This window comes from Gracilinanus agilis, chromosome 5 (genome assembly GCF_016433145.1).
Source record: "Gracilinanus agilis isolate LMUSP501 chromosome 5, AgileGrace, whole genome shotgun sequence".
NCBI classification, from domain to species: domain Eukaryota; kingdom Metazoa; phylum Chordata; class Mammalia; order Didelphimorphia; family Didelphidae; genus Gracilinanus; species Gracilinanus agilis.
The window spans coordinates 298,844,423-298,857,477 of record NC_058134.1 but is presented as its reverse complement, the minus strand read 5'-3'; the positions used below and the strand labels follow the sequence as shown (position 1 = coordinate 298,857,477).

At 43.5% G+C, this 13,055-nt stretch overlaps 1 protein-coding gene across 1 annotated transcript in view; it reads right to left on the bottom strand.

The window, feature by feature from the left end:
- ARHGAP8 (Rho GTPase activating protein 8) overlaps positions 1-13,055 on the bottom strand; it is a 42,437-nt gene that overhangs the window by 22,316 nt on the left and 7,066 nt on the right. Inside the window, exons 2-6 of the mRNA XM_044678062.1 lie at positions 12,059-12,185; positions 10,902-11,045; positions 5,433-5,520; positions 2,325-2,456; positions 1,230-1,316 (exon numbers count right to left, since the gene is read on the bottom strand). Coding sequence (XP_044533997.1) covers positions 1,230-1,316; positions 2,325-2,456; positions 5,433-5,520; positions 10,902-11,045; positions 12,059-12,095 — 488 coding nt within the window. The 5' untranslated portion in view covers positions 12,096-12,185. The remainder of the gene's footprint in view (positions 1-1,229; positions 1,317-2,324; positions 2,457-5,432; positions 5,521-10,901; positions 11,046-12,058; positions 12,186-13,055) is intronic.

The following is a 13,055-nucleotide window of genomic DNA, read 5'->3' as shown; positions in this document are numbered from 1 at the left end:
TCCAGCTTCTGCCTAGAGACCTCCATGGTGGGGGAGCTCACTACCTTCCAAGACAGCCCCTTTCACTTTGGGACAGTTTTAAGTTTTCCAGAGTTTTCTGGTCATGGTCTTTCTACAAAATTCCCTCATGACTCCCCAGGACACCCTTGGGGCAAAGGAGAATAGGTTTAACCCCTTCTCCTAGGACAGCCCTTTAACAATGCCGGTTTTGTCTTCAAAGAGCTAACCAGCAAAGAAGAAAGGCCAGAGATTCAGGGAGAATCCTGGGGAAATGAATGCATCTTGACCTTTTATGAGTTCACACCCCCAGGAACAAGACGGATCCAACACTCATGGATGTCCACCCTTCCCCTGACCCCTAGCAGTGCCCCCAGCTGGAGAGAAAGACACTCGAGCTCCTAAATCTCCCTCACGGATCCAAGCATCAGCGGTTCTTAGCTGGGACTATTCCCCAACCACAAGAATACCAACTTCTAAATCTTGATGTTTTTCTGAGTTTTAAAAAGTTCTCAAGTGAAGGAGCCCTGGATTCTTGCCCATACCATATTCTAACTCTGTGTGTGTGTGTGTGTGTGTGTGTGTGTGTGTGTGTGTGTGTGTGTGTGTATGCATNTGTGTGTGTGTGTGTGTGTGTGTGTGTGTGTGTGTGTGTGTGTGTGTGTGTGTGTATGCATGTACCTAAACCTACCACCCTGACACAACATAAGACCTGAGAGCAGGGACCATCTCCATCTTTGCCATCACTTCAGCTCCCACGTAGAGTCACATCAGTACACAAGAGATCCATGATGAGCGTTCAATGCATAAATGGACTGATTAAAGGGACTATGTAGAAGTGCAGCATGAGAAGCTGGAATCACAGGGGCTAAAAGGAGAAAGCCTGTGGGGACTCAAAAAGGGAAGGGACTTGCCCAAGGTCACATAGAAAGGAATTGGAAGTGTCAGGATTTGAACTCAGTGCGCTCTCTCTCTCTCTCTCTCTCTCTCTCTCTCTCTCTCTCGGAGGTAGTTGCCCCAACTGAGGAGTCTAAAAATCAGAATTAAAATAAACAGAAACCAGTCCTCTCTTGTGATTCAGAGCTGCCTCCAGCCATGGTCACCAGGAAGCAATGCAGAAATCTCTTGGCAAAGTTTTACAACAGTGTTACTCTGTTACAAGGCTATCACACCATTAGGGTCTTATCTTGGACAGGATAAATACAAGGAAACCCCTAAGGATGTAAACCCACCTGATGAGGGGCTTGAAAATGGTCCACAGAATTTTAATGAAGTTGGTGGGATGCACCACATAGAGGGCCTTCAAGTTTTTCTTGTACCTGTTGGAAGGAACACAGTGGGTCACATGAATCCTCTAATGGGGGCTCTTATGAAAACATCTACAAAGGCAGAAAGAAGCCCAGTCTAGGACCTTAGCAATAGGCCCACAAGAACTGGTCCAGACATTTAACTTTAGACCCTTAGACATATCAACAAGGGCATGATGCAAGGGAATCTGAATAAGTCACCTTTCTGCCACCTGGAAAATAAGCAGGGTAGTATAATGGAAAGAATTCGGAATCCTGACTGTCACCAAGGAATTCTGTGACTTTGGACAAGTTTCTTCCCTTTATTCTTTCTCAGTTTCCTCCCCTGTAAAATGCTAAGGTCTCTCCCCATTCTGACACTTCCCTAGAAACGAAATTCCTGTTCTAAGTTTCAGCCCATCCTACCCTTGCAGAGTTCTGACATTCCATGTTCTTGGGTCCCTCTCAGGTCTATCATTCTCTTATTCTAAGGCTTAGTCCTTTCTCCTCCTCTGAACCTCAGTTTTCTATTCTGTAAAATGCTTTCCAACTATAAATTTACTATCCTGTGATCCATGATGCTACAGAAATCTTTGTTATCTTTGGGCCTGGCATTTGAGGATTATTTCATCAAAGTGCAGAGAGTCACATCACTAGAGGGTCACCCCAAGAGAATGGATGCTTTTGACTACAGTGGTTCACAAAGGCTTTTACCTAGAGGATACTGTTGTCATCTAGAGGAGCCCATACTTCCTTGGGCATGACTTTTTGACATTCACATCTGTCTATCCATTAGCTCTGCCATCATGGGTTTTCTTGAAGAATCATTTTAAACTGACTCCTATTTTTGGTTCCAGGAAGAGCCACTCATCCCATTAGGCTTGATCTCTGATTCCACCATCTGGCCTCCCTTCTATCCGCCCTGAGTTCTTTCTCTTCATCTCCCATTAAGAGGAACCCTCCTACCTAACTTGGGGCTACCACCAGAGCAAGGCACTCTTCCCACCCCTCTTCTTTGACAAATCTGACCCCCAAACATACTTCCGGCCAAATTCTTTGTAGGCACTTTGAAGCCAGCTCAAAGATGGTTTGTTTCGGCTCGTCAACCCATAGTGGAAGTAGACGATGGTATAGTCGTTCTCCACATACTGGTCAAGGGTGTATTTCAGGTACCTGGTCAGGGTACAAGAGGAGATTACATTGTTCAAATCAACTTCTCACAACTAACCCTCAACATGTTTCCCCATTTTCCCATCAGGGATCAGAAAACTGCATGTAGTAGGTACTCAAGCAGTGCATAGAGAATTGAGTTATCTCCAAAAGGACACTATATAGTTGAGTAGTGTCCTTTTGGAGACAACTCAATTCCCTATACACTGATTGAGTACCTACTATGTGCAGATCTCAATACTATGGCACTAAAACTTAAGAACTTATATAAAGCTTCTCAGTATCTAGAACATGGAATGTCATAATGGGCAGCATCCTTATGAATTATCCTGTCTGAACCTCTTTTTTTTTTTTTTTTAAACAGAAGGAGAAACTGTCAGGACTCAAACCCAAGGTTCTTAATGTCAAATCTATGATCCCTTCCCCCAAGGAGTTCATGGTAGAGGACCATGGATTGCAGATGGACTAGATCTCAGAAGCCATCTCCTCAAATGCCCCAACTTTGCAAATGAAGAAACTGAGGCCCACAACAGAAGTTAACACTCAAGAGGGCCTTGATTCTCTACAAATCTGCAAATCTATACTCTTGGAGGGGAGAAGGGCACAAATGTAGGGGGGGATAGGATAAATTCAGATAATTAAAGATTCTATAAATGACATAATCTCATGTATAAAATCTTATACATAAATCATAATTATGTAAGACTGCATAATTATATGTCAATGAAAGATTATGCAATTATAACAAAACAATTAAAGATTTTATATATGATGTTATATATAATGTATAAATTTTATATATAAATCATATCACTATATATATATAAAGATTATCTATTATAATACAAAACAAATTAAATATTTTTAAAACAAAGAAATAGAAAAAGACCATTTCAAATAGAGGCCAACAGAGAAAGATGTATCATAATTTCCCAATAGATGTCTAAAGGATAGGCATAAACAGTTCACAGAAGAATTATAAACTGCGAACCATATAAAAAATTTCTCCAAATCAGCAATATGAGAAAAATTCAAATTAGAACAAATATGAACACTGACAAAGATGATAAAAGACAGGGCAGGATTGTGGAAAGCTAGATACACTAATGCATGATTAGTGGAGCTGTGAATTAGTCCAGCTATTCTGAAGAGCTATTTGGAATTATGCAAAGAAAGTAGGGTAAATGGCTAAACCCTTTGATCTGTAGAGTGCCCACTGCTACACATATACCCATAGGAGGAAGAAGATAAAGAGAGGCCCCAAATATACCAAAATATTAGTGTCATCATTTTTTGCAGTAGCAAAAAACTATAAATGAAGGCAACGTCCACTGCTTGGAGAATGCCCAAATTGTGGCACATGAATGAAATGGGACATTTCTGCAATTATGAGGAATTCAGAAGCATAGGGAGATATAACATAAAGAGATGAGAAGTAAGCAGAAAGAGGAAAATAGTATTCCCAATGCCATTAGAAAGAACAATAACCACAAAACAAATGAAACTGAATGCTGGGAAATTGTAATGATGGAACTTGGTCTCAAAGAAGGGATATGCGGAGACATCTATGGGTTTGGAACACTGAATAGAACATCACTTTTTTGCAATGTGCTTGGTAGTTTTGCTTACTTTTTTTTCCCCTATTTTTCATCCTTTACTCTAAGAACAATGGCTCTTTGGTAGGTGGAGAAAGGTACTTTGGAAACTTAAGTGACCTAGAGACAAAGATATCAATAAAAACTTACTTTTAAAAAATTATATTGGCATAGCACTACTCAAATGGTAGTATCTAATTATTACTATTTTTAAAAGTGAATTTTTGGGAGAATAGAACTGACTCCATCTTGTTCTGTATCAGCCATTTTACTGTATATGACCCTGAGTGTCATCCTTTGCTTGAAGACTTTCAGGGATGGGGAACTCACTACCTCCCAAGGCCATTTCTAGAAAAATCAACATCTCCCACTCCTCCCCATTGCTCTCATGTCTGTCCTCTAGGGCAAGGAAGAGCAAGTCCTTGCCTCTCCCCAAGCTATCCCCCCCCCAAAATACTATTTTTTGATCTAAGGTGGCATAGGCTTAGTCATTCTAGAATAGGATCCCCTGACCCCTGCAACAAAGCAAACAAAAGATGTAGGAAGATGGGCAAATTTATGCATTGTTGGCAGGGCTGTGAATTGATCGGTCTTGGACAACAGTCTAGAAGGCTCTCCTTTAGGAGATAAGTCGGGGTGATAATGAGGCTCCTAGCCTTGTGGATTTTGGGGGCTGGAAAGGACAGTACTCAAACAGGAATCTCCTCTAGGAAACCCCCAAGTCCAGCAGGTATCTAGCCTTCGTCATTTCCCAGTAAGGTGGTATAAACTCTTTCATGATGAGGGTATTATAAAGGTCTGTGAAGTCTCAGAGTGAAGGTGAGGAAATGTAAACAGCAAGAGAAGTTCCAACTATCCCCTGAAAAAAACGTTCACGTGTCCCTGGGCCACGTCTGGCAAGGTGCTGTCTTTCTTTGTTTCTCTAAAAAATCTGACCTAGCCTGGGGCTGGTGGCAGGGATCCACCGTGTTACTTTGTCTGGCTGGCGGTCCCAAGTTACCACTTTACCCCTACACACGTGCCCCACAATGGCAGGGCAGGCCCTTTTTTCTTCAGTGTCTCAGTATTCTCACAGAGGCCCTGCCCCCCCACAACGGGCACAGCAGCACAAAAATATCTTGCACCCTTTACGAGCAGGGGACAGACACTTGTCCGATCGCAGCTTTGAAGGACAAGGAAGCTGGCGGCAGTGAGAGCACAGGGAGAATCTGAGCCCCGGTCAGGTGCTGGGGCCAGAGCAATGGAGGAGGGCTTTGACCGTTCCACTAGGACCCAGTAGAGGCACCTCCTAAATCCTGTGCGATACACAGAAATGGACAGTCTGGGACCGTGAGCTCTCAAGGAAGGTGGGAGGAGAGAAGAGAGGCAGGGGGGGCAGATCTACCCCAAGAGGCGGCTGTGGTTGAGCTCGTGAGAGGGGGGCATTCGGCAGCAGCTGAACGTGATGACTCGCCTTCCCGAGTTGTCATCCCCTAGAGAGACAAAAGAAGACGAATGAATTAGGATGGGGCAGTAAAGCCTGGGGGAAGTGGCAGAGTCCCTCCTCAGCCAGACCACCATGGGGGGTAGGGAGGGAGGGAAGGAGGGGGCAGAGAGGGAGGAAGCGTTCATTATGGACCAGAAACTATGCTGAGCCCTAAGGATGCTAAGGAAAGGAAGTCCCTCCCTTCCAGAAGCTCCAACCCTAACCCAAAATGGAGGAGACCACCATGGCCACAGCTTCTTTCAAAAGGCAGAGTCCTAGCTGGGGCTTGGAGGAAGCTGGAGAAGCCCTTGAATGGGGGATAAGAAGGGAGAGTAGACCTGGAAGGAGTACCAGCAAGGAGTGTCATGGGATTCCAGGGTCTAAGAAGACTAGAAAAGCCAGAGATTTTAGATTCCTCAAGAAGAGAGGAGGTGGAGAAGAAAGGGGAGAAGAAAGGGGAGGAGGAACTGGCTGCTTCTTGGGTCTGGCCTTGGAAGATTTCCTAGGCATGTGCCTGCCCCTCGCTGTTCAAGCTCCTGCTGGGCAGGGATGCCTGGGAGGTCACTTCTTCCGGCACTGTCTCAACGGAGGGATTCTTGTTTGGGATGCATGAGCAAGATGTTTCCCTACAGCCCTGTGCTCTAAAAGGTCTCATTTATCCCCATCTTCAAAGGTCAAAGATGATGGAACTGGCCCTTCCACATGGCAGCCGTCCCTTGCCCTGATCCTGCGCCCTTACAGAGAACTCTGCAATTCCTCCAAGGGCCTGACAACAAACTTACTATCCTGATCAGGGCTGTTGTCCTAGGAGCAAAAGAAGGAATTAAAAAGGGCTCAGAGGAGGCAGCTGGGTAGTTCAGTGGCTTAAGAGTCAGGTCCAGAGATGGGAGGTCCTGGGTTTAAATCTGGCCTCAGACACTTCCCAGCTGTGTGACCCTGGGCAAGTCACTTGACCCCCATTGCCTACCCTTACCAGTCTTCCGCCTTGGAACCAATACAGAGCATTGATTCCAAGATAGAAGGTGAGAGTTTGAAAAAAGTAAAAAAATATAAAGGGCTGGAGTCAGTGCAGGTAGGTAGAGCAACAGGCCTGGAATCAGGAGGACCTGGGTTCAAATTTGACCTCATATGCTTCTTCGTCATGTCTCCCCGGGGAGTCACTTAAACCCATTTGCCTAGCCCTTGCCTTTCTGTCTTAAGAGTTGTTACTAGGATAGAAAGAAAAGGAAAAGGAAAAGGAAAGGAAAGGAAGAGCAGGCAGTTGGCCTCAGCTAATGGGGGTGGGGGGGAGGTGCTGAATTACCCTTTTTTCCATTCTTTCCCCGCTTTGTTACTTTAGGTGGCTAAGGGTCTAGGAGGAAGGGGAGGGATATCGAAGAATACATTTGCAGAGGAATAATCTAAAGGAGAATGAAAAGATTCCCAAGTACGTGGGGCTCCTCATCACCACAGAAGGAAGCCTCAAAGACTGTGACTCCATCAGGGCAGGGCCTCCCTCTTTCCAGGACACAGAGGGTGAATTCTCCTCACTTCTGTATAAATGGAGATTTTGAACCTTGAACTTCATCCCCCACAAGTCCTTAGTTTTCCCAAAATTCCCTTTAATCTCTCCTATGACTCCAGGTTTGCGTGGTCACGTTATTGTTTTATGGTTGGCTGTAACTCTTTCCTCTTTCTCTTTGGTTCCTGGAAGCAAGCTGGTTAGTACCTTTTAGTTAGTCTCTTTTGTTAGCTTATTATTAATAAAATATTCATAAATATTTAGTATTTTGGTAGATTAATTTAAATCTCCACATTATGGCTAGCCATGATTGGATAGAATTCTCAAAAATTTTTTTAAATACATTTTCAGTATAGTTAGTAAGTTTGCCCGAGAGCTGAGAGTGGGGGTTCCCTTTCTCGCCCTATGCTCTTGAGGTTTTTCCCTTTGCTGGCCACTCAGCCCGCCTGCTTTCGCCCCATCTCAGCCATTGCAGACTCCTCCTGCCACACCGCCAGCTTTCCCTGCCGCTGCCTTTTCACACCCATCTGCTTGAGCCAGCTTCCTCACCGCTCCCTGCCCAGCCTGTAGCCTGCCAATAGGAACTGCTTTTTCCCAATGGAAGGGTGAGACCCCAATCCCTTTCCCCAACCCACATGGGTTTTTCAGCCTGTGCTACCATTTTTTAAGCCAAAGTCTTAAACTGATCCAGGACTCCTGGCTGAGAGACTTACAATTCAGGGTTTTTTTTTTCCACAGGAAGGGGACTTCTCTGCATTTATTTTTCATTTAAGGACACAAAGACTAAATCAGAATATTTGAAGTGAAACTTTTGGGATTTTGTCTTTTGGCCTTCTCCTGACCAAGAGAAGCCAGTTCTCTAATATGCAAAAACCCTATTGTTCTCCCTCAAGAAATTTTGCTTCTTTTTGTTTACTCTATAAACATACCCTCATTCAGCCTCTACAGGAATAATGCAGTTTCAAAGAATGCTTGAAACTCTGAAAGAACAGTTTGAGTTGGTAAAGTTACAAAGTGCAGTTCGGATCTGTTTAATTCTTTTCCAGGGGGGTTTTGTGCTGATTGAATACCTTGCAGTTGAGAGATTGACTAATCTTAAGATTCAGGAGAGAAATTCATCTCCTCACACCCCTTTGGCTTTTTGGCTTACTCTTACCCATTATGAGGGTCATGCACATTCCGTTCAGTGCAGAATTCTCCCTCACTATGATGAAATTCAGAGCTCTGACAAATGAAATGTGAATGGATAAAAATTCTGGGGGAGGGGAAATAACCTTAAAAAGAGATCTGAAAGCTTATTGCTTGCTAATTATTTTCAGTTTTTCCCCTCAACATTGTAAATAAGCCTATTGGGGTTGGTAAAAAGGATTTTTGACCACACTGCTTATAACTGGTCATTTGCTTATATTATTGTATCTGTTGATTTAAGGTTTAAATTTTTAAAGTTTATCTGTATTAATCTAATTAATATCTATTCTGTTATTTGATTCTTTATCTGTTCCGTTTTCCTATGATTTTACTGAACAACATATCATTGTAAAAATTCCATGAACATCTTACACAAAAAAAATTTTTTAAGTTGTAAAAAGCCCATAATTCTTATGTATCCTGGATTTGTCATCTTAACTATTGAGGTCACATGCTGCTTATACAACCTTAGAGAATATAATGACTTAAAAATTTAAATTGTAATTTTATAAGGAGTCTTTAGAAATGGATGGACGATATATATATCTCAAAAGCAGTTAGCCAAATTAGCAGTTAGCATGCATATTTCAACTTTTTAGTTTAATTTACTTTCCCACCAGAAGGATCTAAAATTCTTGGTGATGTTTTAGACCCAAATAGGTTTTCATCAGCAATTGCCAAGGCTGAAAGATTTGCTACACCTGTAGAATGTGTGACAAGTATAGATTTTTTTAAACATCACACAGCAAATGGCTATCTATAAACTCATGTGAATCCTATTTAAAAATTGTTTATTTTGCTATTGTCAATAACTAGGCTATTGCGAATTTTGGGAATTTTGTACTTTATTTGAATGGACATTATCTACTATATTATTGTTTTTATAAATCTGTTATTCTGTAAAAATAATTTGCATTCACAGTAGTTCATGGCCAAGTTTATAAGATGCAGGACTTCCTCTGAACCACATTCTATCCAAGCACCTCATCCAGGCTACCATTCTGGCTCCTATAATCTAGTCCAGTGATGGGCAAACTACGCCCCACAGACCAGATGTGGCCCCCTGAAATGTTCTATCCTGGACGACATTATTCCTAATCTAAGGAATACAATGAGTAGGATACAATACAATGAAGCTTCGAAAGAGTTGCCTTAGAAACAGACTGACAGATGAGCATTTCCTTTCCTTTGGCCCCTCTTTAAAAAGTTTGCCCATCACTGATCTAGTCCCTTTTCTGTCTTTTATAAGTGTGGCAAACTTTCTGTAGTCCTGGCTACTGATTGGCCTAATTACTTAAATCACTTTAATTGGGTCCCCAATTCAAGGACCTGTTATAGTTTTATTTTTCCTTTACTTAGATTTTTTTAGATATAAGACTTTAATATTTTATATTTCATCCACAAGTTATTTTTTCTCTTTTATGTGGATTTTTTAATTTCTTTTGCAATTGATTCATATATCTTATAACTCAGCAATGTATCCCAGAGTGATCCCTGTTTGTTATTATTTTCCTCAGGGGGGACTTTTGTTATTGTTGTGAATTTTGATTTGAATTTAGGAAATTTTAGGATAAGAAATTTTCTACTTCTCAGAATCCAGACAATGAACCTGTTTGGAGAAGGCGCCATGAAGATGCCTGCAGAGACCACACAATGCATCATGAAGATCCAGAATTTAACTTTGGGATGTGAATTTGAACTTGGGGAGGGGGGGGTTTGAAAGCATTTGTCTTGAATGTATACTTTTATGCCAAAGGGGGCTGCCTCAAAATTGGCCTTTTGTTAATGTAGCAATCATTGATTTTGTTCTTTTTTTCTTTTATCCACAAATTATTGCAATTTATAAGTTGGTTATGTTTTTATGATCCATTGGGGAGACTGATCTCCCAAAGGATCACAGGGGTGTATGTATAAATGGAGATTTTGAACCTTGGACTTCATCCCCCATAAGTCTTTAGTTTTCTCCCAAAATTCCCTTTAATCTCTCCTGTGTCTCCACATTTGCTGGTCACGTTATTGTTTTATGATTGGCTGTAACTCCTCCCTCTTTCTCTTTGGTTCCCGGGAGTGAGCTGATTAGTACCTTTTAGTCTCTTTTGTTAGTTTATTATTAATAAAATATTCATAAATATAATATTTAGTATTTATTTTAATCTCCATACTTCCAAAGGCATGTGATGTCTGCCTGGGACCCAACCCCAATTCATCCCAAGGTGGGGGAAGGAAAGGGAGCTCTTCCTACTTCTCAAGACTGAACCTTGGGTACCACAAGGTCCACTCGCAGAGACTTCCCAGCATGGAAGAGCCTGAAACATCTGTATCCCACTGGTGATTTGGAGGATTTTATTATTATTTGGGGGGATTTTATTATGAATTTTTAGCGGAAGGGATGAGGGGGCTGCTTTTGGCTTCTGGATGTGGGTAACTCCTCTCACTGAAACTCCCTCCCCAAGTTTCAAAGAGATGCCTTAGGCACTAAGAGGCCACATAGCCAGGATGGCACAATGACAAGACTTGAACACAGGTCAGCCTGATTCTAAGGCTGGCCCTCTAACCACGCTGCCACATTGCCTTTCTATTTACAAAATGTTCTTTTAAAAAAATGATTCACAGATTTGTTCTCTTTTCACCTCTTCATTCCAAGACCCTCCAGTAGGTGGAGGGCACCAGCCCCCCAGCCTCACTCCATTCTCACACACCTGCTAACTGGATGATTCCATGCCTGGCCACATCATAGTATGGATGGTCCATGCCCAGGGCTGAGTCTTCACAGGCTGAAGCAGGCACAAGTGACATCCTTGGCACTCCCAATGTGGTGGCTTCCTCTTCGTCTTTCTGTAATTCTGCAGCAGAAAACCAGCCTTGAGGAATGGAAAGGTCCTGAAAGGAGATACCCCCAGCAAGAAAGACCATAGACAACACTGTCCATAGGCTGGTCCCATGGGCAGAAGAGGCAAGAGGCCCCACACCAGACCTCCGGAGGATGCCCCCACCAAAGACCTACACAGGAGAGGGTGGCCTTGGGACAATACTCATCCTAAGCATCTCTCTTGATCTCCTGCACATGGACATTGCACCTTCTGCACCATGGCCTGAAAAGGGAGGCCTTCCTGGTCCTCTTGCTCCAAATTCAAGGCTCTTTCCTCCACTTCCTTCTCGGGACCCAATTTAGAGGATAGGAAAGAGGGAGGTAACTGGCAAGGCCTTGGGGACTAAAAAGTGACAAAAAAGCAAACAGGAGAAGAAGGAGGGTTCTTCAGGCATGGCCAGCATTTGGGAAGTTGAGGTCGCCCATTTTCAAAGGCCCTTGAACATTCCTAGGGCTGTAGCCAGGGACAGGAGCATCCAGGACTGTAGGAAGAGGAGCTCCTAGAAGGCAAAGCCTGTATCTGAGTCAGGCTTCCTTAGTTCTCCTGGAGCTCAGGATACAGCAGGCACTTCCTAAATGCTTGATGAATTTGCTGAGTTCCAGTAATTAGGCCTCTTCTGCAGTCTTGTGGGAAGTTGGTGACCTGGGTTTGAATTTCAGCTCTGTAGCTCTGTGTGATCCTGGGCTAGACTCCTCCCTTCTCTGATGCTCAGGTTCCCCAATCTATAAAATGGGTGGGGTGGCCCAGGCTCCCCCTGCCTGTTGGGAGGAAGGAGTTGTAGGCAGAAATGGAAAACCTTTTCTACAATTCCTGGCCCCACTGCCCTCACTGGTCCCTGTTGGGAGCTCAGGAGGGATTAGGAACCAACAGGATGACTGGCTGTCCCTGAAGCTTCTCTCTCAGGCAGGGCAAAACCTGTCCATCCGTCTGTGCCTTTGGCCCCAGTCTTCCAGGACACCAAGGGAAATGGTCTCAAGGGCATTTACCGATCTCTGCTAACTCTTCCAAGTCAGTCCCCGCCATGTTTGCAGCAGGAGCCAAATCCAGCTTGGAGGCTGGGAGTGGAGCTCAAGGGTCCCTCTTGGTCACCAGATCGCCTCTCATCAGACAGCTCTAGAAAGGGATGCACATGGCTGAGGAAGGTCTAACAAATTCATGGGATCCTAGCTTGAGAGCTGGAAGGATCTCAGAAACTAATTTCCTCGTTTTACACAGGAGGAAACGGAAAGTGACCAGCTTGAGATCACACAGGAAAGAAATAGCTGAGGCTGAATTTGAACTCAAGTCCTCAGAGCCCCAATCCAGGACTCTGCCATATACCCTGATGCCCAAGACAAGGCTTTTAAAAGCCCCTCATCTCCACGGCCAGCAAGTGCAGAAAAAAATAGAAACAAAGGAAAGGTCATTCAAGTGATGAAAAATCTATAAAAATCTATTGATTCCTTTCCCTTTTCTCAATGTCACAGGAAGTGAGTGTTCTGTGGTGGAGAGGGCCCTTAATTTGAGTTGCATTCAAATCCTAGTAATTTTAAAAGCTGCCTGGCTGACTTGAGGCAAATCCTCCCCTTTCCTTGGCCTCAGTTTCTTCATCTGTAAATCAAAGGGGCTGGAATGAATGTCCTGGAAAGTCCCTTTCAGTTCTATGAGCCTGTCATCACTGACCATCCTAAAAAAGTGGGTGGGCAGGACCTTCTGTCTCGTGGCAGGATTTAAATGATTTGCACGTGCAGACCTCTACTCCTCTGGCCAAAAACGGCCTCCCAGATTCCCTGGCCCACAAGCCATAGGGCTGGTGAGCTACCAAGATCTGAGGTCAAACCCTCCCTTTTATAGATGAAGAGACTGAGGCCCATAGAGGTAAAAGGACTTGCCCAGAGTCCCAGCTCCAACCAAATTAAAATCTCCTCAGAAAGAACCCAGGACTGAAACTTTATCAAAAACAGACTGTGATGTTAAAACTAGTGGAAATGTGCATCGGCCATG